The sequence below is a fragment of the Prinia subflava genome, chromosome 6 (assembly GCF_021018805.1).
Source record: "Prinia subflava isolate CZ2003 ecotype Zambia chromosome 6, Cam_Psub_1.2, whole genome shotgun sequence".
In the NCBI taxonomy this organism is placed as follows: domain Eukaryota; kingdom Metazoa; phylum Chordata; class Aves; order Passeriformes; family Cisticolidae; genus Prinia; species Prinia subflava.
The window spans coordinates 5398090-5421440 of record NC_086252.1 but is presented as its reverse complement, the minus strand read 5'-3'; the positions used below and the strand labels follow the sequence as shown (position 1 = coordinate 5421440).

The 23351-nt window shown below is 51.5% G+C and overlaps 1 protein-coding gene across 21 annotated transcripts in view; it reads left to right on the top strand.

The window, feature by feature from the left end:
* The window catches only part of PCBP3 (poly(rC) binding protein 3), a 55997-nt gene that overhangs the window by 17986 nt on the left and 14660 nt on the right, over window positions 1–23351 (top strand). For 5 of the 21 annotated variants that reach the window (XM_063399957.1, XM_063399972.1, XM_063399954.1 and 2 more), the window contains 10 exons: window positions 10194–10337; window positions 10616–10639; window positions 11426–11458; window positions 11986–12102; window positions 12608–12739; window positions 13002–13130; window positions 15362–15436; window positions 17870–17911; window positions 21883–21961; window positions 22980–23039. In XM_063399957.1, coding sequence (XP_063256027.1) covers window positions 10269–10337; window positions 10616–10639; window positions 11426–11458; window positions 11986–12102; window positions 12608–12739; window positions 13002–13130; window positions 15362–15436; window positions 17870–17911; window positions 21883–21961; window positions 22980–23039 — 760 coding nt within the window. In that variant the 5' untranslated portion in view covers window positions 10194–10268. The remainder of the gene's footprint in view (window positions 1–10193; window positions 10338–10615; window positions 10640–11425; window positions 11459–11985; window positions 12103–12607; window positions 12740–13001; window positions 13131–15361; window positions 15437–17869; window positions 17912–21882; window positions 21962–22979; window positions 23040–23351) is intronic. The other 16 variants (XM_063399975.1, XM_063399962.1, XM_063399964.1 and 13 more) reach the window with 10 other exon arrangements.

The window sequence follows — 23351 nt, the reverse complement described above, 5'->3', positions numbered from 1 at the left end:
GACTTCCCCCTTTCTTTTAAAGATTCATTTATATAAATATTTTCAGCATTCTCAGACACAAAAGCAAATTTTTCTTCTTGGGAAATAACTGCAGGAAATGTTCTTTTAGTCTTGCTGAATTAAGAGGACGTTTATTCCTCCAAAGGAAAATGTTCATTTTGAGTTGGGGACAAAAGGCTACTGGTCAAGGCGGAGGGAAAAATCTCTTCATAAGTGCCTCCAACATTATTTGAATGCCTTCAGAATGGCATTGGAGAAGCTGTGGGAATGTAGCGTGGGATGAGGGAAGAGGAATGCTGTCGGGATTGCTGGTGGATGGAGCAAATCCCTCTGTGGTGGCCGGCTCCCTTTTGGGGTGGACCTGCTCACCCGCTAACTTCAGGGATACTCCCCCGGGTACTAGCCAGCCATGCTGCTTTGGTGGTCCCAGGATTGCTTTTCCCAGGGGATCAATTGTTCTTTCCAGGCCCCCTCTTGGAAAATGGGTGTTTGCTGCGGAGCAGGCGGAGAGGGCACCTTGCCGGCGGCACGTCTCTTGCTGGCGGGGTGGGGGGAGGACACGCCAGGCACACTGGGATGACCTCGATCCCAGTGGTGACAGAGCACTGGGAGCCCTGGCTCCTGACTGTGTGTGCCTTTGGAGAGCGGGGGATAGTCCCCAAACCCACAGGGTGGCACCTCTGCCCTCCAGCCCCCCAGTCCTGCAGCATGAGGGTGGCTCACAGCCCCCATGATGTGAGTCTGATGGTTCTCTGCGGCTGCTTTATGGCCAGCTGAGCTGGAAAGGGAACTGGAAGGCTCCTCCAGTCAGCAAGGGCTGTCTGCATCCACTGAGCTTTTTCCCAGCTTCCCGTTGAACACATCCATCCCGGTGCTGCGATCGCATGCACACGCACACGGATCTGGTATAATTTATTTATTTAATTTGGAGGTTGCTAAGGGAGCTGGCAGCAGGCAGTGGGTTCACCCTGCTGCCACCAAACCCCGTCCACTCCATGGATGCAGCTTTGGAGCTGGATGCCACCCATGGCAGAGGCAGGTTGTAGTATCGGTGATACCGGTGGCGGATCCCCCACAGATTTTGAGAGAGACCCACAGCCCTGCAGGGATGCAACCACTGCGGTGGCTGTGCCCTCGCTGTCAGGGCCAGGTTTGGGGACAGGGACAGTCATGACCCTGTCTCTGGCAGCCCCAGTTCCCAGTTCATCCATTCCCCGGCTGGGGTTTGGCTCAGTGTTGAGACCTGAGGTTACAGAGGACCTACCACAGGGAGAAGGGGAGAGGAGAGGCAGCTCTCCTTGATTGTAATCGGGGCTGAGGTTTAGCTGAAGTGAAAACAGATCAGGAGTGACAGTTTTGGAGCCTGCTGTCAGGGTCTGAGCGCGGCGCGCTGGCGATCCACCCCCGGATGCCAAGGGCCCCGTCCTCCTCCTCGCCAGCCGGAGTGGGGAGAGCTGGCACCGCGCGGGATGAGGACGGGGCAACCACACAGCCCTGTGTCACACCAGCCTGCAGCCCCTTCCTTTCGGCTGGGGACAGTGTCAGGGGGGGCACAGCCCTGTGGTGGCCATCGGTGTGGGATCCCCCACACACCTCCAGCCTCACACCAGTGGGGGCTTGGCAAGGGAGGGACGGGGTTAGTCTGCATCCTGAGCGATCCCCTCAGGGTGCTGGGTCGCTTCTCCAGGGCAGGCAGAGACAAGAGTCTCCCTTCCCATGTCTCTGATCAGTCTCCCATTCCCAAAGAGGATCTACAGCCAGGGTAAAAGTCATTGTTTTGGGATTGTGCACTGGATCCAACCGGGATTGATGGGACCAGGGTGGTTGTGACTCACCCCATCACCTTTGCTTGATCCCCACGTGTTTTCTGTTCTGCACCTCATCTGTCCCTTACGTCCCCAGCATGGCAACTGAGGGGAGTGGGAAGACCTGTTCCCCCATGCCTGGATTAGGAGGGTCTAGGACCTGCCCCAGGTGCTTTGAGAAATTGTTTGGCATTAATGAGAGTAGCCCCAGCCTCCCATGTTTCTGTCCAGCAGTGCCTGGACAGGCCCCTCCAGGGCAACCCACATGCTCCAAACCTCATCCCTGTTTCCAGGGAGTAGAGAAATGGAGATGGGATGAGAGGAAGCAGTAGATTGCTTTGCTCTCAGGATGAAGGGATTTGTGGACTGCCCCCAGATCAGTGGATTGAAAATGGAGGGAAGTAGATTGAAAATGGAGGAAATTATTGAGATGATGCCGCCTATGGGATTAAAGCCAGGGCAGCTGGCAGGCTCTGGAGGAGGAGGGGAAGGAGGGAGGTCGTGGAATGGCTGCTGCTGGGCACTGTGGAGAGATGCTCCTGGTTGCATCCTCATCTGTTTTGGCGGATGCCGTGGAAGATGGGCGCTTTCTGCTTTCCCAGGTCCGTGGAGGTGTTCTCCTCTCAGCTGTCCCCTCAGCTGCAAGGATGCTGGGAATGTGCCTGGAGCTTTTTGCAGTGCTGTGCCTCTCACTTCCAGAATTCTGGAGACAAGCTGCTTGTCTCTGGAGGTCCACAAACCTCCGTCTTTGCGAGCATCCAGCATGGGTCTGTGGCCATGAGCATCCTTTCTGGGAAGTCCTTTGGGTTCCCCTGAAAAATGGCATCTCAAATCTGGCACTTAGGGGGCTGATATTTGACTGTCTCATCACTTGAGGTGTGTTTCCAACTGTGCAGGCTCCTTTGGGGCAAGATATGGGTCCTTTGGGGCTGATGCACAGCCCTGGCAGAGCATCCCTGGGGCATCTCCTGCTGCAAGGTGACATCTCCTGGCTTCCATTCCTTGGCCTTTGGCTGGGAGGAAAAAACCCTGAACTGGGTGCATTTGGCTCAGTGCCAAGGTTGTAAGTGTGATTGTTTAACAGAGATGAGCTTTATTTGCCAATACATGAATATTTGGAAGATTTAAAGGATAGCTGGCAGCTTGGCGTGGCTGTGGAGAGGCTCTTTTCCTGGATCTTCTTCAATGCAGCTTAAGCCCCTCACTCAAGGCCTTCCCACACCTCTGCCCCTCTGTGCTGCAGAGCCTTGGTTCCTCCAGCCCTTCCATGTGGGGCTGTGTGTGCTGGTCCCAGGGGTCTGGGATTGCTCTCTGCTGCCTGGACCTCCCTAGAAGAGCCATTTCACCATTCCTGGTTTCCTTCTGCTGATCCTGCAAGTCAGCTTGTCACGCACAGCAACTTTCAGGTGGATGAGGAGCATTTCTTCTGTTCCTGTGCGCTTAATTGCACACAATTTAGTTCAGTACTTTGCCTTGCAAAATTCCACCTTATTTTCTTCACATTGCGAAGCTCATTTTGTCTTCTTGCTCTGCTCACCAAGAGCTTCTCCGACCTGGGTTGGCACCTGGCATTTTAACAGGAGTGTCCCTGATGGATGTTTTGAGGGGTTTTAGAGCATTTCCCAGCTGTTTTTCAGTGGTTTCACCCCTCTCCCTGCACACCCCAGACTTACTCCACTCTCCAGCAGGCTCGGTCCGGCCGGCCTCTGCAGCACTGCTTGTGGTGCTCCCTGAGCCCCCCAGGCGCGGCCAGGGATGTGGAGTTGAAGTGTGGCACTGAAGCAGTCGCCCTCCTGGTCCCTGCAGTGCCAGGCGATGACGCTGGAGCTTTGGGATTCTTTCCCCTGGCTCGGCTCCTGCAGCAGAACCCGCCCCGCTCTGCAGTGCCGAGCCCCGCGGCAGGGCTGGGCTGGGGGACAGTGCAGTGCTGCTGGCTCTGCTCCCTCAGCCCGCTGGGGCACCTGGCATCAGCCCAGACCCAGCCGATGCCTGCTCCTCGCTGCACCAGCAGCAGCTCCAGTGGATGCTCCCTGCCTCTCCAAAATAATGGCTTGGGTGTGGAGGGACAGCCGGTATTTCAGGAAAATCTGTAATGGGTTATTTTTATCTATACTTTAATCTGCTGGCAGACCAAAGGGGAAAGAGCTCATGTTCCTTATCCCAAGAAATGTAACTTCCTTGGCAATCGGGGTCTTGCTAAAGGCTCACAGGCATCTGACGGTGCTTCTGGTCACTGAGTAGTGGGGGACCCAGCTGCAAAGAGCATTGGCTTTCATCCCCTCATAGGGGGAAGTTTCTGATGCACTTACGCAGTGTGACATTCACTGAAAATACTGTTTTAATTGGCAAGTTGTTCCAGAAGTAACTAACAGAGTGGCTTGGAAGTGGCTGAATTACAGTACAATGTTCCCATTCCCTCCCTGCTCACCCCAACCTTCCGAAATTTTAATTAAACAATTAAATGAGGATCTATTATTCTTCTAATAATTCTTAGCAATTCTAATAACCTTGTTGAGGTGGTGGTTAAACAGGTTCAAGCCACTGTTTTTGCTCAGGGTCCCACAATCAAAAAGCCCTGAAACCAGCCCAAACAAGATTTTCTGGCTTTCCTAAGGACATCCAATATCCTGCTGCTACTACGTTGTATTTCCCTCACTTGTCTGTGTCTGACCTCTGCTTGCAACACTGCAGCAGCTGCTGTGGGTGAATGGGAATTTTGCATGCTGTAGATCTCTGCAGATACATCTCTCAGGTACCTGAATTAACACAAACCTCAAGGTTTTGCCTCCCACATGTATGTATCAGGGCACAGAGATAGGTACTCTCATCCTGCTGTCCAGTTGCAGGGGGGGAAATGATATTCCAGACCATCATCCTGGGGAGGCTGGCAGGGAAGGGTTGCAGTTTCATCCACTGATCTTCACACAAAAGAAGGCGATAATGGCACTGCCACCACAACAAAACAAGTTGTTCTCCCTGCACTGAGCTTGGTTTGGTGGAGACTGATGCCTGAGCCCGTAAGTTGGGGTTTATCTGGAGTTCACCAGATCAAGGAGTATACCAGGAAATCACCTGGGAATTTCCTGGAGGAGAGGGCAGGTGTTTGGCTAGGATGTGCCTGAGCCCACTGCAGTGTGACTGTGCTGGAGTCCTGTGTAATCGTATCAGTGCAGACGTTCAGAACAAGAGGAAATGGCCTCAGGATGTGCCACAGGAGGTTTAGATTGGATATTAGAAAAAAAATTCTTCATGGAAAGGGTGGTCAGGCACTGGCACAGGCTGTCCAGGGGAGTGCTGAGTCCCCATCCCTGAAACTGTTAATGAGACACGTGGATGTGGAACTTGGGGACAGGGTTCAGTGGTTGACTTTGACAGTGCTGGGGAAACAGTTGGACTCGGTGATCATAGAGGTCTTTTCCAAAATAAATGATTCTTAGCAGGGAAATGGGAGCTGGTGACTGAGAAAGAAGCCTCCAGAGATGCTTTCTGTGAGGGCCAGAGCAGGATATTTGTCTCCTGTGCTGCTTGGAATGATCAAAGGCAGGGGAGGGGCAGGAACATCCTGGTGACTGATGAACTAGGAGGGCACAGGGCATCTTTTTGGTTAGAGATACTCAAAATATTTCCACTGAAGCTGGAGAGTAGAGAGGAAGAAAGGTCATCCAAAATGACTACAGCTGTGGAAAATGGCAGCAGCTGGAATTGCAGCTTTGTTCCCAATGGCATTTGGTGTCTCTCATGTAGATGGTGCTACTGCCCTCCCTCAGCTTCATCTCCTGACAGCCGAAGCTCACTGGTGGCTGATGCATTTCCATGTGGTCTGAGGGAATGCTTGGCTTTGGATTTCTTCCTGTTTTTTCCTCCTTCCACCCCCATCTTGACCTGGTCAGACTGTGCCGTCGTCATAATCCCGAGCTGGCTGCATTGCCGAGCTTCCCAGCCACTAAAACACCAGACTGGAAATCATCGGATTAGGTCTTAATGGCAGGATCAAGTCAGCGGGAGATGAGTGGGGAGAAAGCTCCTGCCTACACAGGTGGACAGGCAGCCCTCCACGAGAAAACAGGCTAGAAAGCCTAAAATGTCAGAAAAACATCCTCTTTCCTGGCCTCTCTGGCTTTTCTCTGCTTTTAACACATCCATTGTTTTCCAAGGGTCAGAAAACCCTGCTCTGAGTTTTGTGGAGATGATATGGAGAGGTCAGAGGTGTTTAAACATTTCTTCCCAGGCAGGGGAATATGCTGTCTTGAGTGGTGGACGTTCTGTCCCAGATGTTAACTCCCGCCATTAAATTCTGCCACCCCTGTTGGAAATCCTGGCAGTGTGCTGGACGATGCCGAGGGTGTGTGGCTGTCTCTAACACCCGTGCTGGTGAGGCTCCTGGAACACCAGAGAGCCTGGGAAGTGTGGTGGATGTTTTCCAGGGTGCCATTACCACTGAGCAACTGAGATTCTCCAGGGTGGGGTTTTGGGGGTGGTCCTTCAGGAAGGTACCACAGTAGGGATTGCACAGATCGGGGCCCTGCCCACCCTGCTCTTTACCTGCACAGGTCATCAAGGGCTCTCGGTCAGCAGAGCTCTGAGGTATTGGATTTTATCAGCCTGCACTGACCAGGATAAGCTGTGGTTCCCCCTGGAAGTGTCCAAGGCCAGGTTAGACAGGACTTGGAGCAACCTGGGGGAGTGGAAGGTGCCCCTGCCCATGGCAGGGGATGGAACGAGATGAGCATTAAGGTCCCTTCCAACCCAAACCATTTTGTGATTCTGTGATATGCTTGCAAGAAAGTGGGATATTCTGGAGGCCCTGTGATGGGTGGGGGGTGATGGAGACTTTCTCCTTTTCATTTGCTTGGTGGTGCCTGTGAACTTTCCACCCAAACCTTTCAGGCAGGGGGGGAGTTATGCCACTGGGGCATCTTTGCACAGAGTTGTCTTCTTTGTTTGTTTTAGGATAGCTTGAACAAAATATTGCCATACCCCCAAAAAATAACTCCAGGAAGCAAAGGCTTGCTCACATGGGGCTCATGCACCCAGTGAGCCCTAGGAATGCGTGGCAGGAGGAAAATGAGGACAAGGGCTGACTTCAGCTAACACAGAGCCAGCAATGTCCCCTAGCCCCTGCAGGAATTTGGGCTCTGCTCAAGCTCCGCTGAGCCCCCTGGCATCAGGGATAGCATCCCTGATAGGATATCAGAGGCATGATTCCCTGGATCCCAGCATCCGCTTCTCCAGCTCGTGTATGGAAGCTGGGCTGGAGACCAGTGTCCAGCCCAGAGCTCCATTTCCCTCCTCCTGTTCTGCTTCATGCGTCTCTTCCTGTATGGGAGATGATCGTGTTATTAAATTAATTCAATACACAGTGTTCAGATTTCCCCTAATTGGAAGGGAATTACTCGAATTTTAGGGATGTGTTGGTATTTGTGAGGTATCAGCAAGCATAAACACAAGAGCGCCAGCCAAGGCAATTGCTCCGACCCCTGAAAAATAGGAAAAGAGAAAAATTGGAGTGCGTATGTTTGCATGTGGGGAAGAGGAGTCTTCCTGCTGTTCTGGGCTTTCATTTCCTTGATCACCAATTCCTGAGGTGCTTTTTCAGATATAGGGGATTTCTGATATGTTAAGGAAATTTCCCAGAATTTAGAATATTTGAACCAAGGAAGAACCAGATTGCTCTGAGAACTGACAATGACTCCTCCAGGCACTCTTCCAAAGGCAGCTGCAATTAACAGACCTATTTATTGTGGAATAAGATCATCCTTTGGAAGGGCATTGTCCAGCTTTGGGGCAGATCTCCCCCTGCTGTGGTGCAAAAACTTTCGGCTGTTCCCCACACATGGAAGGAGGATGCTCCAGTCCTCCACCTGTGGTTGCCCAGGTATGGTGCTTGGCAGAGCCTGGCTTGGCTCGCCGTGCAACTTCCCTTTTGGGGCCAAACTTGACATTTCTGTCTCCTAATTCCATGTCTTTGACCTCTGTGGGGCTGCACCTGCTTTGCACTGGGCTGGGGCTGGGCGCTGTATCTACTCTGTCCATTGGGCTGGATGTAATGGTGTCCTCAGGGCTTTCAAGTGGGTGGACAAAGGAGCCATTTCAAAGCTGTGGTGAACAAGGCACAACACAATGGTGAAGAGGAGGGGCCGAGATGGTTCTCTCTCCCGGCAGGGAATGCTCTGAAATGCTCAAAATGGCGTTTTGGGGGATAATTTTTCCCAGCCCTTTGTCCATAAAGAATGAGGGCTGCTGGGGGAGGCCTGCACCCAGAGTAAATGCTTCAGCTCCATTGTTGCCCTGCCTTCCATTGAGCTCATGAGCCCCCTATAAAACACCTACCTTTCACTAGTATGATTAAGAAAAGGCCAATGTAGCTTTCCCGCTCACTGGAGCATGAAGCGTGTTTAATTTAATAATGCTGATAAATCTTAAAGCCAGGAGCATTTGGCTAACACATGACCCACTTTTTCAATCAATTGGAAGCATTTACATAACGGCCTGATGCAGGGTTCCTTCTGTGAGGGATGTGGAGCTGGGGATGGCAAACACCCTCCCTGCCATAGGACCAGGAGTAAAGGTTTTAGACTGAAAGAAGGGAGGATTAGATGAGATTTTAGGAAGAAATTCCTCCCTGTGAGGGTGGGGAGATTCTGGCACAGGGAGCCCAGAGAAGCTGTGGCTGCCCCTGGATCCCTGGCAGTGTCCAAAGCCAGGTTGGACGCTGGGGCTTGGAGCCACCTTGGACAGTGGAAAGAGTCCCTGCCCATGGCAGAGGGATGGAATGGTAAATATCTTAAGTTCCCTTCCAACCCAAAGCATTCCATGATTCTTTGATGTCTCCAGTGCAGGAGTTTGTCTCCTGGCACATTGTGAGCACTGGAAATGCTGACCTCCACTTATCAGTTTATTGACCTTTTCTGGCACTGCCTTGCATGCACAGGAGTCAGCCTGGGGTTAACCAACACAGCCAGTTACTCTTTTCCTTAACTGTTCACCTTACAGTGGGCTCAGTCTTAAAAATTCCTTATCTTGCCTTGTTCTGTTACAATCTCTCAGCCCATTCCCACTCCTTTAGTCTCCAATGTCATCATCTTTTTCCTTGGAAATATTCTCCTTCTCCCCACCATTAAAAGCACCTTTTGGCTTAACATAGAACCAGAGAATAGCAGCATGATTTGGGTTGGAAGGGACCCTAAAGCTCATCTCATTTCACCACCTGCCATGGGCAGGGACACCTTCCACTATCCCAGGCTGCTCCAAGCCCAGTCCAACCTGGCCTTGGACACTGTCAGGAATGGGGAGTCTACAACCTCTGGGCAACCTGTGCCAGTGAACCTGTTCTGGTGTTCAGCATAGTTCATTTCTTATCCTTCTTGTGACGATTCCATCCTTTTTTTTTCCATTTGTAACATGCAGCAGCCTCAAGCCCTGCGTTTGCACGTAGGTCATAAGCAGCCTCATTCCCAGTGAGCCAGTGTCCTTTAGCTTTAGGGAATTTTATCTCCCTGCAAACCACGTGGGTTTATCCATTTGGGGTTTCATAATAACCTCTGGGAAGAGGTTTTGCATCAAACCCATCTCCCAGCCACAGTCTGTGCGTTGCTGCTGTTTATTCATCCCGACTTGCATTAAAGCAGTACTTGAGTACTTGTTTATGTCCTGCTTTTTCTGCTCACGTAAGTTTCTCTCTGAGCAAAGGGCCAGATGCTTGTGAGCAGGATGAAAAATCTCCCATATGATACAGACTGAGGGATTAAATAAGATGAGGGAGAATCACCCTGTATCTCTCAACATTGCACGTAGAAGGATGCAGGCACCTCCCTCTGGGATGAGACTGCTCTCCCCATGCAGTGGGCTGCAGGGACATTTCACATGCCATGTCCTCATGCAGAGATGCTCCTAAAGAGGCATCAGGAATGAAAAATTAAGGATTTTTTGTCATTCTGTGGTTTTTATTTCTTGGCCCCTCAAGAGGGCAGAGGAAGAAAGAGAGAGAATGGATAAGGAAAACAGCATGGTTTCATTAAATATGTGTGACATGAATGGCTGGAGGTGGCGTGGTCCACAGTCTGCCCAGCTGGGGAGCTCTCAGGTCAGGATGTATGGCAACCAGGATGCCAGTTCTGTCCTTCCCATTCAGTGCTCCTGGGGTCAGATAGACAATTCCTGGTCACTGAAAAAGTGCCTTGTGGCTTTCTTTATGCTGGAAATGGTGAACTTCGGTTTGCTAGATAGGTGCTGTGGAACTTTTAAAGCCCCACTGCAGCCACCGGCCCTTGGCCAGGCTGCTCCTCTGATGCCCTCTGATGTCCAGAGTTGTTTTTTGGCTGCTCTGTGGGGTCTGTCCTATTCCGAGGGACCTGTTCTGAGAGAAAACCTTCCCCACTGTGTCCCCAGGTGATCCAGCCAAGGTGCTGCCTGTGCTGGGGCTGCTCTCCCAGCTAAAGCACATCTCCTGTCCCCTGGTAGGAAATGGAGTCCAAGGTCTCCGAAGGCGGCCTCAACGTCACCCTCACCATCCGGCTGCTGATGCATGGCAAGGTAAGGGGCTCCCACAGCACGGGTGTCCTCACAGCTGCCTCTCCCACCTGCCCAGCCCCACACACAGCTCTGTCCAGCTGTCCCAGCCTCAGGAATAGCTGTCCTGCCAGTGGGGAGGGTGGCATGGTGTTCCTGCTCCCTTTCATTCCTGCCCCTCAACCCTGTCCCTCTGCTGGAGACAGTGTCCACCAGGTCTTTACTTCATTGTGGGGTTGGGCTGGATTCTCATAACGTTTTCTAATGTCAGTTCCTCTGTTTTTGCCTTTTTCTCCGTGTAGGAAGTTGGGAGCATCATTGGGAAGGTAATGCCTTTTAATGTACCTTTGTTGCTGTTCCCTGCACCTGTGGTGTGGTATATGCAGCAGTCACCTCCTCCCTGTGATGTCCTGAAAAGTGTGGGGTGCCTGAGCTAGTTGCTGCGTTTGTGAGCCAGAAATTAGGAGAGACCCAGAGGGGTCAAAGACTATTGGCCTAAAAAACCCATGAACCACCAGACTGTTCCTGGCTTTTTCACTGGGTGATGGCTGGGAGCTTATGGTCATGTTGCTCTGATGTTTTCATCAAATAACTTAATTAAGAAATACTAAAAATGTCACATACAAACATTTAAATTATATTTTAAGTAATTCTATAGCCCCTGTCTCTGAGGCCAGAGGACTCCATTTACATTGTGCAAAAAAGCTTCCTGACTTGCTCTGGTGCTTCCACAGTGGTTTGGAAAGTCCTGGCTATACAGGATTAGGGAATTTTGGGGTGGTTGTAGAAGAAAGGTTTATGGCAGCAAAGATTTGCAGCATGAACACGTTGTCCTTGTAGACTTGTGCCCTCTTTTTCCATCAGCATGTCCAACTCTGGGGAAGATTCACAGTTGTGAAGTTGTGTGTGTATATATATATATATATATATGATGATTTACATGCTCAGCTCTTCAGCTGACCATCATGTGGGTATTCAGGGCCAGGCAGAATAGCTCCCATGATTTTGGCTACACATTGCCTTGTATTAGGGACATGCATTTTGGCTAGGATTGTTTTAAAGGTAGAAGTCTTGAATTTTCAGTAATGGCTTGGCTTTCCCTCTTGTTTCAGAAAGGAGAGACTGTGAAGAAGATGCGTGAGGAGGTGAGCAGGCTGCTCTGTGCATGATTTGTAGGAGAAAGGGAGTGCAGAGTGGCCAGAGGTGCACATTCCTCTGTGTGATATGTGCAGTAATTCCCAGGGTCAGGACAAGCAAGCCAGCTGTCCCCAGAGCTCTCTGGACCAGTTTTCTCCCTTCACACTCAAACTCCTATCACATCTTCTGGCATCAAGTATTCAATGAAACATTGAAATTAAGTCACTTGTAAGATGCTTTGAGTTTGTCCAGGGTCTTTGTGCCTGCAGCTCCCAGGGAGTTGTCAGAACAGTGAGCAAAACTCTTCACAGGCTATGACCCCATGAGCTGGTCTTGCCTCAGTCCCATGGGTTTCTTTGCAGTGAAACCTTGGAAACCATTTCTGAGGGTTGGGATCTGAAATCACTGCAGAGGAAGGGTGGGATTTTGGAAGATTGGATGTAATGCTGTGAGGCTGGCACAGGTATCAGGCTGAGAGAGGACCTCACGTGATTGCTTGGCTGTGGCTATTCCGGGACTCCTCTTGTCTTTCCAGAGTGGGGCAAGGATCAACATCTCAGAGGGGAACTGTCCTGAGCGGATTGTGACCATCACTGGGCCCACTGATGCCATCTTCAAGGCTTTTGCCATGATCGCCTACAAATTTGAGGAGGTGAGAAATGTGAGCCGGCCCATGGCTGGGGACAGCAGTGCTTGGTTGGATTTGCCTAACTGGGACACGGCCTTAGCACAGAACCTTTCACACATCTCTAACTAGGGTGGGTCTGGAGCACAGATCTGATGGGGAGCCGCTAAGGGAGCTGGAGGCCTCAGCCTGGAGAAAAGGAGGTTCAGAGGGGACCTCCTCCCTCTCTACAACTGCTTGGCAGGAGAGTGTAGCCATTTAAGGGTTGGTCTCTTCTCCCAGGTAACAAGTGACAGGACCAGAGGAAGAGACCTCATGTTTGGGTTGGATATTAGGGAAAATTTCTTCACTGGAAGGTTGGTCAAGCCTTGGAACAGGCTGCCCAGGGCAGTGGTGGTCACCATCCCTGGAAGTGTTCAAGAGGGAACACTTTAGTCACCTGACCACAAAATGTGTGGATGTGGCAGCTGATCACTGAGTGTGGTTGTGGTCAGGTACCAAGGGCTGACGTGCTGTGCTTTTCCTTCCCAAGGACATAACCAACTCCATGAGCAACAGCACTGCTACCAGCAAACCTCCAGTGACCCTGCGGCTGGTGGTGCCAGCAAGTCAGTGCGGCTCCCTCATCGGCAAGGGGGGCTCCAAGATCAAGGAAATCCGAGAGGTAAGGCAGACTCCATTTCATTAATGGCACTTCAGTGTGGTTCCTCGGAGCTGATCCACGGCCAAGGGGGAGCTGTCTTGGAAAAGGGGATCCCTGTGCTGCATCATGTTGCTTCCCGGGCTGGCCTGGCTGATGTGGGAGCAGCATCCCATGAGGTGCCACGTGCTGGGCCCTCGGGAGGCGTGTGGCATCAGAGCTGGAGCTGGCTCTGGTTGAAGGTGTTCAGCTGTGGGATTTCTCCTTCCTCTCTCTTTCTGTCCAGTCCACAGGTGCTCAGGTCCAGGTGGCGGGGGACATGCTGCCCAACTCCACGGAGCGGGCGGTGACAATCTCGGGGACACCCGATGCAATTATCCAGTGTGTCAAACAGATCTGTGTGGTGATGCTGGAGGTACAGTCTGTAACAAAGGGGGTAAAGTACATACAGAAAAAAATCCCAGCTGGCCCCACCAGAGCGCTGGGAGCTGTGGAGCGTGTGTCTCTTGTCCCCTTCTCCACGCGTTGTCGGACCACTCTCATTTCCTGGTACCTCCACTGGAAACACACCCCGTGTCTTTTCCTCACCGTTGTCCATAGTTTCTAGAGTCCCACACTGGAAGCCTGTCTGGTTGGGTGCCCCAAAGGAGGTGATTTGTGTCAGAGCAGAGTGTGGCTTCAGGGCAGAGGCTTGTGCCAGCAAGCTGGGACAGCCTGGCCTGGTGTCCCAGCAGCACCCAGGTTGTCCTGGGATGGAGGTGGGGGCTGCAGCCACTGCTCCAAGCATCTCATCTCTGCCTCACAAGGACCACAATCAGGAGGAGGAGGAGGCCAGACCATCCCTTGCACTGGGGGAGCTGGAACTGGGAGCACAAGGCTGTGTTCCAGTGTGACACAGTGGGAATGGTAGTGAGGAGGGCTGGTGGAGAGCAGGGACTGAAGGGCACATGGATATATGTCCAAGATGCCATTTTCTGGGATAAATGCTGACAAGCAAAGCTGGAAGATCTCTGCCATGAAGAGATGCTACTGTACCACTTGTTGGAGATGACCTCAACCACACGCCCCACACCCACATGTGCCAGCTCAGATGGGAGAAGCTCCAGGAGGGAAAGTCCCTGGGACACAGGATGGTGACACAGTCCACTGCTGGTGCATCTCAGAGACAGACAAAGCAGGGACTGAAGTAAGGTCCCTCTGCCTAGCTGCATGGTCCTTTCACAGCAGGAAGGAGCATGTTTCTCACTGGAAAAGCTTCAGATGGGGATGGCAAGGGTTGGTGAAGGTGAAGCAAAGCCAAATGGAAGCATCTTCAGCTTGGCAGCTGCACATCTCAGGAAGGATAGCCAGGAGCCACATTACCCATCCCTACTGGCTGTGGCACTCTGCCACCAAAGGAATTTTAGGCACCTGATGACTCCAGGTCACAGACTGCAGCAGAGATGAGCCTGAGGTGATGCTTGCCAGGTGTGTTAAAAGGTCTTTCTCACAAAGCAAGATGTGCTGCTCCTCTGTACAGCTCAGCCATGGGAAAGAGAAAAACCCCCAAGTGTTTGTGCAGTCTGAAATCTGGAAAGTGCCCTGACTTTAATATCTCACAGAGATGATCCATATCACCTTTCAGTCTTAAACAGATAATCCTGGCTTGTCCCCTCCAAGATTTGTAATGCAATAAAAGAACAAGTAGGTTTGGGATGATGGAGTGTGCTTTGATCAGCTTTCCCACAGACAGGTGCTTAGCAGGAGGATTTAGATAATGCTGCTTGCCTAGAAGAAAGTCATCCAAAGAATGTACAGGAAAAAAAAGAACTTTCCATGAGATAGTGTAATTTCTATTGCCTGTCCTTATATAGCAGTCACTGAGTTAATTTTGGGTAGAAGCAAATCTCTCCTGATCCCTAGGAACCTCCATGTTTCTTGTGGCCTGTAAGTTGTTCAGGAGAAAACCAGGAGGGCGAACCTGAGTGAGCCACCAGCGGCTCGGTCACTGCAGTTCTGCTCAGACCTGCCCAGGGACCAGCCAGAGAGCAGCAAGACCACAGAATCATGCAATCACAGAATGGTATGGGTTGGAAGGGACCTTAAAGGCCATCTAATTCCAGCCCCCTGTCATGTGCAGGGATGCCTCTCAGCTGACCACAGTTGCCTCACAGCACCCATGTCCCAGCTTGGACAGTGATGGGCCGCGCCAAGACCTGAAGGTGACCCTGTTACGGCAGTGAGGAAGACAAGGGCAACCAAAGAGCTTGAGCATGGTGCCAGGTCACTCGTATGGGCTGTACCTCCCCATCTTGCTGCTTGAGACTCTCCTCAGGGCGTTCTGAGGAAGATTGCTGGAGCCTAGAGCAGGCGATGTGGTTTGCGCAGAGCAGAGCAAAGCTGAGGGAGGCAGCGGAGGTCCAGGAGGCTGTTTTGGGGCCTGTGCCTTGGCAGGAGATCTCCCGTGCCCCAGGTTGTCCTTGTTGCCTGTGAACCCCCTCTTTCCCCGTGTGCTCCTGTCCAGAAACGCGGTGTTGCCTGGTGCGGGTGTTGCCGTGGCGGCCCCGGGGGCCGTGCTCCGTTAGGTGCTCTCTAACGCTCTTTTTACCGCTGTTTCAGGAAAGCTGTTCTAATGTTCTCTCTCCCTCTCCTTATCCCTTTTCCTAGTCCCCACCAAAAGGTGCCACCATTCCCTACCGCCCAAAGCCCGCCTCCACCCCTGTCATTTTTGCAGGTGGTCAGGTAAGAGCCGACCCGCTTGCAGCCTCCACTGCCAACCTCAGCCTTTTACTGCAGCACCAGCCGCTGCCCGTTAGTGCACTCAGGTTTCTTGCCTTCTGACTTGCATGGTGTCATCCCATCCGTTGTGTGCCACAGCAGCTGGACTGAAAGCTCTTGGATTAGCTCCTGTGATGGATGCTCGACAATGAGGAGAAGGGAAGGGCCAGCCTGGGTGGCATCTCTGTGTCAAGGTGTCACACAAAGGAAAGGCTGGAATTTGCTTCACTAGACCCAAGTTCAGTATTTGTCAGTGGTTGAGAAGGAGAGGATTAGAAAAGCGTTGTTGGACAAGAGGCTGTCCCTATTCTCTGTCACCTCTAGCCCAATCAAAAATACCTTTGTGTAGCTGTAATTGATCCAAGGTAGGAAGGGTTTGGCCCAGCTACTACTCTGCTCAGGGCAGCCCCCATGGAGGAGCTGTGTCCCCTCCGTGGTGCTCGGCCGGTTTGGGGTGCTGCTTCCCCCTGTGGCAGAGCCTGCACAGTGTCACTCCCCGGCGACGTTGCAGCCTTGCAGACACCATGTGCTATTTCCAGCAGCGAGCTTTGGCGTGGTTTTTCCTTTGTGAGGTGGAAGTTATTCTGAAAACCAAAATGAACAGAACAAGAGCAACTGAGGCTGTTTTTCTAAAGAGGGAACTTACACCTTTGCTTTCTCCACCTCATTTCCTCACCTCACCTGGTGACCGAAGGCCTGCCTGTAGATGCCACCATGCTGTGGTGCATTGTATCCAGCAGGGGATGTACCTTCCCAAGAGCTCCAGCAGCCAGGTAGGGCCAGCACCACAAAACCACAGCTTATGCCACCCAGAGCAGCTCCACACGGGTTATTTCATTTCTCTCCAACCATAATAGAAGGACAAACTAAGACCAGGAGCAAAGCCCAGAGCACAGGCTGAATTAGTCATTGCCAGGATCAGGAGTGTGTCACTCCATCTGAGCAGCGGTCCTGGAAAAGAGCTTTGAGTCCAGCTGCCTGGTGAACTGATCTTTTCAAAAGGGAGAGTGAGATGGAGGTGGCAATTCTCCTGCTGTGAATGGCTGGTATCTTGGACAGAAGTAACATCATGGGAAGAAGCAGCTGTCTGTGAAGTGAGAGCTCTTCCCAAGGCTGGGAGCCCTTTGGCTCCGCCCAAGGGGTGGCACGGGGCCGGTGGGCGTAGGACAGCTGGTGACAGTGGTGACAAGTGTTTGGGGTGGGATGAACCTCAGCAGGCTGAGGGAGGTAGCAACCAATGGCAGCTGCCAAAGGGACCAGCCCTCCATGGGCAACGTCAGAGTTGAGTTGCATCTGTCAAAGATACCTTCCTACCCTTAATTACCTTTCTGGCTCAACTTTTCTAATCAAAAACCAATGACTAAATAAAACCACCAGGACAGGCAACTCTTCAGCCTCTGTTGTGTCCCTGTTGTGCTGGGATGCTGGTGGGCACTGGGACAGCCATTTTCCCTTTTCCTCCTCCATAACTGGGGCTTTCCTTCACACAAAGCACTTTGCTCTTTGCAAACAGTGCTGCAAATTCACAGGAGGTTCCAAGGTTTTTTCCTTTCATTTCTCTTGGCAATCTTTACTCTCCCTTTTCAAAGTGTTCTCCATCTCTTCAGAATCATCTGAACAATGTGTCAACCAATGAGATACATTTTGCTAGCTGGTTAAGTCCTAAATATTGGGCTCCCTAGTGTCTGGCTCTTCAGCCATATTGGTGCTTATTTTGACCTTATTTACAAACAGAAGGAGAAAGGATTGCTACAAAGGATGGGAAAAATGCACAAACCCATTTGCCTGGCAGATACTTGCATGGATTTATCAATTACAGCTGGTGAAAGGCATCGCAGTGCAGGCAGCCCTTGGCTCGATGCCTTTCCAATGCCCCAGCAGAGCACTGGAATATACTGGGTGGATGTAAAGCATCCACTGGTACTCGTGCACCTGGAAATACAGAGAGGCACACGGAGCTGGCTTGCATTTTGGGATCACGCTTGGGCAGTGATGTCACTGCGCACCTGCTACTCAGGTAGTTCTCATTGTCAGAGAATCACAGGATGGGTTGGGTTGGAAGGGGCACTAAACATCACCCACTTCCAACCCTCCTGCCACTGATCCTTGTTTTTTGTACGGCAAAGACCAGCTGAAGCCTGATATTCCTGCTCCATGCAATGCTGGCACCTATAAAGAGCTGTTTCTTTCCTTCTGAAAAAGTCAAACTGAGCCTGAGCCCTTGAAGTCAGGTAGCTCAGCATGCTCTAGGTTGGAAGGGAGGTAGAACATCTCCCTCCTGCCCCAAGGATTTGGTGCCCCAGGGAATTTAATGTGGCACAGGGGGTCCCAGCAGAGGAATGGAGTTCTCTCTCCATGTCCTGCCAGCCCTGCTAACATCTTTGTTTTCCTTTACAGGCCTATACAATTCAGGGACAATACGCTATTCCACACCCGGATGTGAGTTTTACCCTAATTTTTCTTGTACCCTTTTCTGTCACCTGCATGCTACTGTTAATTCACATAATATTAATATTAGCCAATAATATTAATAGGGTATTTTCAAAGTAATTGGCTGTATGTAGTACCTGTAATACCTCAAGTAGCCTTTTAACCCGTTAGCACTAAACTTTATTACTTCTGAGGACTTGGCCTGATGCTAAATTGTTTGCATTATTCAGTGCTATCCCTTCATCCTGAGAGAAATCATACTCTATGCATTTTGTGCCTCAAAATGGTCAAAACAAGAAAAAAAAAGAAAAAATAATAATTTCCCTTCTATTTTTCTCCTTGTCTTTAAAATGTTGGTAAGCCAAAGGCATATTTAGCTGCTGAGTGCCTTGGTGGGGTGGGAAGAAGCCAGAGCTTTGGGGCTCTTGTGCTTGAAGCCTGGGCAGGAATGTGCCATTCTGAGGAAGTGCTCCTTTGGGTGACATGAAAATTGGACAAACACCCCCCACCGTGTCTCCCAGAGGGATGGGGAAGGTGTGTACTTCTGGATCTTACCTCTCTGAGGGCTCCCAGACGTGGTCACCCTGGGTTTGGTGGCTGTCTCACTGCTGTGGGTGGCTGTAACCCGTGGCAGGGCAGTGTGGGGACAGCCCCCACTTCACCTTGGGCTGCAGAGACAGGAGCTGCTCTGAGCTGCTCTGACTGAGGTTTGCTGATGCTGGGATCCCCTGGGCTCCAATGCCTGTGGCAGGTCAGGGAGCACTTTTGTGGAGTGACATGCAGGGATCAACAGCCAGAATGTGTGCACCTGTAATTATCAAGAGAAATAGAAAATCAGTCTGTTAGAAGGATTTCTTTGAGGAAAGCAGCAAAGCTCAGCTTCTGAGGTGGCCATGGCTCTTGGAAGAAGCAGGGACTTTCTAAATGTATTTCCAAGGGAACAAAATACCCATCGAGTCCCACTGCAGAGGGCCCCTTGTGCTGTGAAGCAGGGGTCTGATGTGTGGCAGTGGGTGGAAAACCTTCTCCAGCCATCCCACCCATGGCAAGGGGTTGATGCAGCTCAGTGTTCCCCTTTCCAGTGAGTGCATTGGGTACTACACTATGGAATTACTTTTTCCGTGGTTGAGAAGGTTGCAAGGCTGTTTGATACCATGAGTGCCTGCCCCATGTGAGAACATTTGGGAGCTGTAGGCTGGATTTTCATCCTTGATTTTCACTGGAATTAGAGGAATCCAGGCTTTGGCTTTCCATGTGACACCAATGTGTGTGTACTCTGAACAGCCTGCTGTGATGGTTGATAAGAAATACTCATAGTTAAGTATTTTGTGCTTTGGCTCCATTAGCAGACTATAACACAATAACCTGTGTAGATCAATGCAGTTTTATCCCAGTTTTTCTTTGCAAGTGGTGCCAACAGCTTAGTGTTTTCCTTGTTCCTATATTTCTCTGATTGTCAGGACTAAAATACATTTGCTGGCTGCACTCTGCCCCACTCCCAGCAAATTTCCTGAATAAAGCTGTTCGTAGAGGGGCTGCTCACTTTCTCTCATCCTTACTCTCAGGATGTTCTTTCAATGATCAGTCATTTTAAACAATGTTCAGAATCCAGTGTAGAATGTGCTTTTAGGGCATTTAAACACATTTTAGGTGTCTGTGTTTAGTGGCTGCCTTTTGCAAAGTGGGCAGAATTTTGAATGCCCAACACGTGCTCCTGCCTTGATTTTGTCCCCTGGAGAAATGCCCCAGGATAGAGGAAGCTTTGGCTCATGAGGGGCTTCAGCATTGCCTGGGTGTTTTTGGCTGTTTGGGACGTGGTGTGTACCTGACTGGCTTCCCAAAAGCTGCAAGATTATAGAGTCACAGAATGGGTTGGGTTGGAAGGGCTCTTAAAACACATTTCACGCCAAACCCGTGCCATGGGCAGGGACACCTTCCACTGTCCCAGGCTGCTCCAAGCCCCAGTGTCCAGCCTGGCCTTGGACACTTCTAGGGATCCAGGGACAGCCACAGCTTTTCTGGGCACCCTATGCCAGGGCCTCCCCACCCTCCCAGGGAAGAATTTCTCCCCAGAATCCTGCCTAACCCTGCCCTCTGTCAGTGTGAAGCCATTCTCCCCTGTCCTGTCACTCCAGGCCCTTGTCCGAAGTCCCTGTCCAGCTCTCTTGGAGCCCTTTCAGCCCCTTAGAGCATCTCTGTGACCTCCTCTGGACTCGCTCCAACAGATCCATGTCCTTCCTGTGCTGGAGATCCCAGAGCTGGATGCAGTACCTCAGGTACAGTCTCACCAAAGCAGAGGGGGGCAATCCCTCCCCTTGACCATGGAAGATGAGCTGGAAGAGATGGATGTAGCAGCTTTTTCTGTGACACCTGGCTGCAGCCACCTTCTCTCCTAGGCTTATTCATTGCTCTGATTGCAGCGACTGCATAAATACCACTATCTAAACTATGTCTGGAAGGTCTACTAGGTCAGTATTAGAAAGGATTTTGGTCTGCACCGTTTGGGAAGCAGGACCCCTGTCCCAGGGCATGGCTGGAGGCCACTGGGCAAAGAGGTTTCATCTGGAGTCCTGCCAATGGGACCCGGTGTCACAAGGAATTCTAGAAACAGGGTGCAGCTCCAGAAAACAGGATAGTTCTGAAGCTGAAAAGCAGTGGATCCTGATGTCCCTGCTCCCTGAGGAGCAGTGGCATGCCCAGTGTTATCTGGAGACAGCTGTGTTGTGGCAGGAACCCATCATATAACACCTTTGGCTAAAATAAGCCAAAGACAGCCAAAATAAGCACAGAGATGTGCAGACACCTCTTTTTGTGAAGTGTTGAGGGCTCTCCCTTGAGGCAGCAGAGGTTGTGTGTCCTCATGCCTCTTCAGGCAGGACAGGGACCCCAGGGATACCTGTCCAGGGATTTGCAGGTGTTTCACCCCTTCCTGCTGCCTCCCTCCAGTCTCCCTCAGTGTGTGCAGTCCCCCAGGTCAGCTCTTTCCAGCATTTCCCCCTCACCACTGCCAGCCAGACCTCCCCACTCTCCCTCCCCAGCCCTGCTGCAGCAGCAAGGAGGTGTTTGAGTCTTATTGTCCCCCAAAAATATTGAAACTATAACTCCTGTCTCCCCATTGCCAGAGACGGTGGGCAAAACAAGCAGTTTGAGTTTGGGGGGTGATGCTGTGCTGACAACTCCCTGAACACCTTGTGAAAGTGGGAGGTGATAAAGAGCCTCCCTCCTGCTCACTGCCAGACTTCAGCCCAGTTTGGTTTGTTTTCTTTTCTTTTCCTGTCTTTTTGGTTTTTTGGTTTGTTTAGGTGGTTTTTGTTTTTTTGGTTTTTTTGAACAGTAAAACTGAGCACAAAATGTATTCCAAACAAACACCTCTCTATAAAACTGCTTCCTGACTGGGCAGCAAAACCTCCCTGACACAACAAAGGATACAAGGATCTGAAATACCTACTGGTCATGGCTGAAGCCCATAATTCCCCATATTCCTAACAAGCTGGCATTTAGAAATGCAGTTTATCCATGTCCCAGAGGCACTTCCCATCAGAGGCACAGCACAAGAATGTGTGCTGCAGGGACAAGCAGTGACAATGCAGCTCTGGTGGCACAGAGAGGGTCCCTGGGTGCTGGCTGTGACGCCCACCAGCTGGCCTTGTGCCGAGGCAGAGAAGCTGAACTGACACTAAGAATGGGTTTCTTGCTGGTATCGTACTTCAGACTCTGACCCAGCATTTCTGCCAAAGATTTGGGCTTTATTGCACTGTACCCAGGCCAAGTCCTTTCTCCTAATGTTTTTGCCATGTCTCACCATGGCTTCCTGGTTTGATTTTTTTGTTTGTTTGGTTGGTTTTTTTCTCTGTTTTTCAATTTGTTTTCCTTGCCCCTCCCCCCCCGCCCCGTTATAATTTTGTTCTTGCTTTTCGGTGTGACTTGTTGTACTCTATGACAATAACCTTCTTAGCTCTAATGTCCCTCCTACCCCTCAGCAGTTGACCAAGCTCCACCAGTTGGCTATGCAGCAAACCCCCTTTACTCCCCTTGGACAGACCACCCCCGCTTTCCCTGGTACGTACCCACACGCCCTTTCAAGATATCCTTCTCTTACCTGTAGAGTTTCTCTCTCTTTCTAAACTCTTGTTGTTTAATGGAAATGAGCAGGGTGAGGAAAAAGTGGCAATATCCACGGGGAGAGGTTAAGGAGAGGCTTGACAGATGTTGTGGGGGTTACGGTGCTCAAGGGCCAGCTCTCAGCCTGGGCTTTTCCAGCAGAAGCCGTGAGCACTGTCCCCCCCTCCCTCCACGGAGGAGGCAGCATCCCCTGCCCCGCGCTGCTCCGGATTCTGGTGGGACATCCACGCTCTCCCAGCGGGACATCCGCGCTCTCCCAGCGGGACATCCGCGCTCTCCCAGCGGGACATCCGCGCTTTCCCAGCGGGACATCCGCGCTTTCCCGCGGGACATCCGCGCTCTCCCAATGGGACATCCACGCTCTCCCAACGGGACATCCGCGCTCTCCCAACGGGACATCCGCGCTTTCCCAGCGGGACATCCGCGCTTTCCCAATGGGACATCCGCTCTCTCCCAATGGGACATCCGCGCTCTCCCAATGGGACATCCGCGCTCTCCCAGCGGGACATCCGCGCTCTCCCAATGGGACATCCGCGCTCTCCCAGCGGGACATCCGCGCTCTCCCAGCGGGACATCCGCGCTCTCCCAGCGGGACACCCGCGGTTTCCAGCGGGACACCCACGCTCTGCCAGCGGGAGCGGCTCGGCCGGCTGGGGGTGCTGCCTCGGGGCGCGGTGCTGAGCCAGGCAGGACGGGGAAGAGTGGCGGCCCGAGGGGGCTGCGCTGACGGGAGGACAGCCGGCCCCGGCATGGCCCGAGCCTTATCCTCAAGGCCGGCATGTTCCTGGTGAGCTGGGAAGCAGAGAGAGCACAGGGGATGGAGGTACTTAAAGTACCGCTTGGAAATTACTTTTTTGACAGTATGTTCATCATATTTTGAGCTTCCTAGATGAAGTGACATTGCTTATCTCCTCGAAGGCAAAAGCATTAAACCTGTTTCTTCTTTGCTCTTCAGGAGAAAAGCTGCCCTTACATTCCTCCGAAGAAGCTCAAAATCTGATGGGCCAATCATCAGGTAAAACACAAAGCTAGAGGGAAGTAAGCAGGCTTTGGTTGAAATATATTCCGTAAATAGGACAGTTCTGTTGTTGTGCTCCGAGAGAAATTGTGGTACTCATGGAGAAGACGGCAGGTTGTCTTGGTGGGTAGGGAGAGGTCGGGCAGCACCCTTCTCCTTGGTGCAGCATGTGAAAGGAAAAGTGCCTGGGCTTTGTTGCCTGGCTCTGTGACGTTTGTGTATATGTGCCATAGAACCACAGAATATCCTGAGTTGGAAGGGACCCACAAGGATCAAAGTCCAACCCCTGGCCCTGCACAGACACCCCAA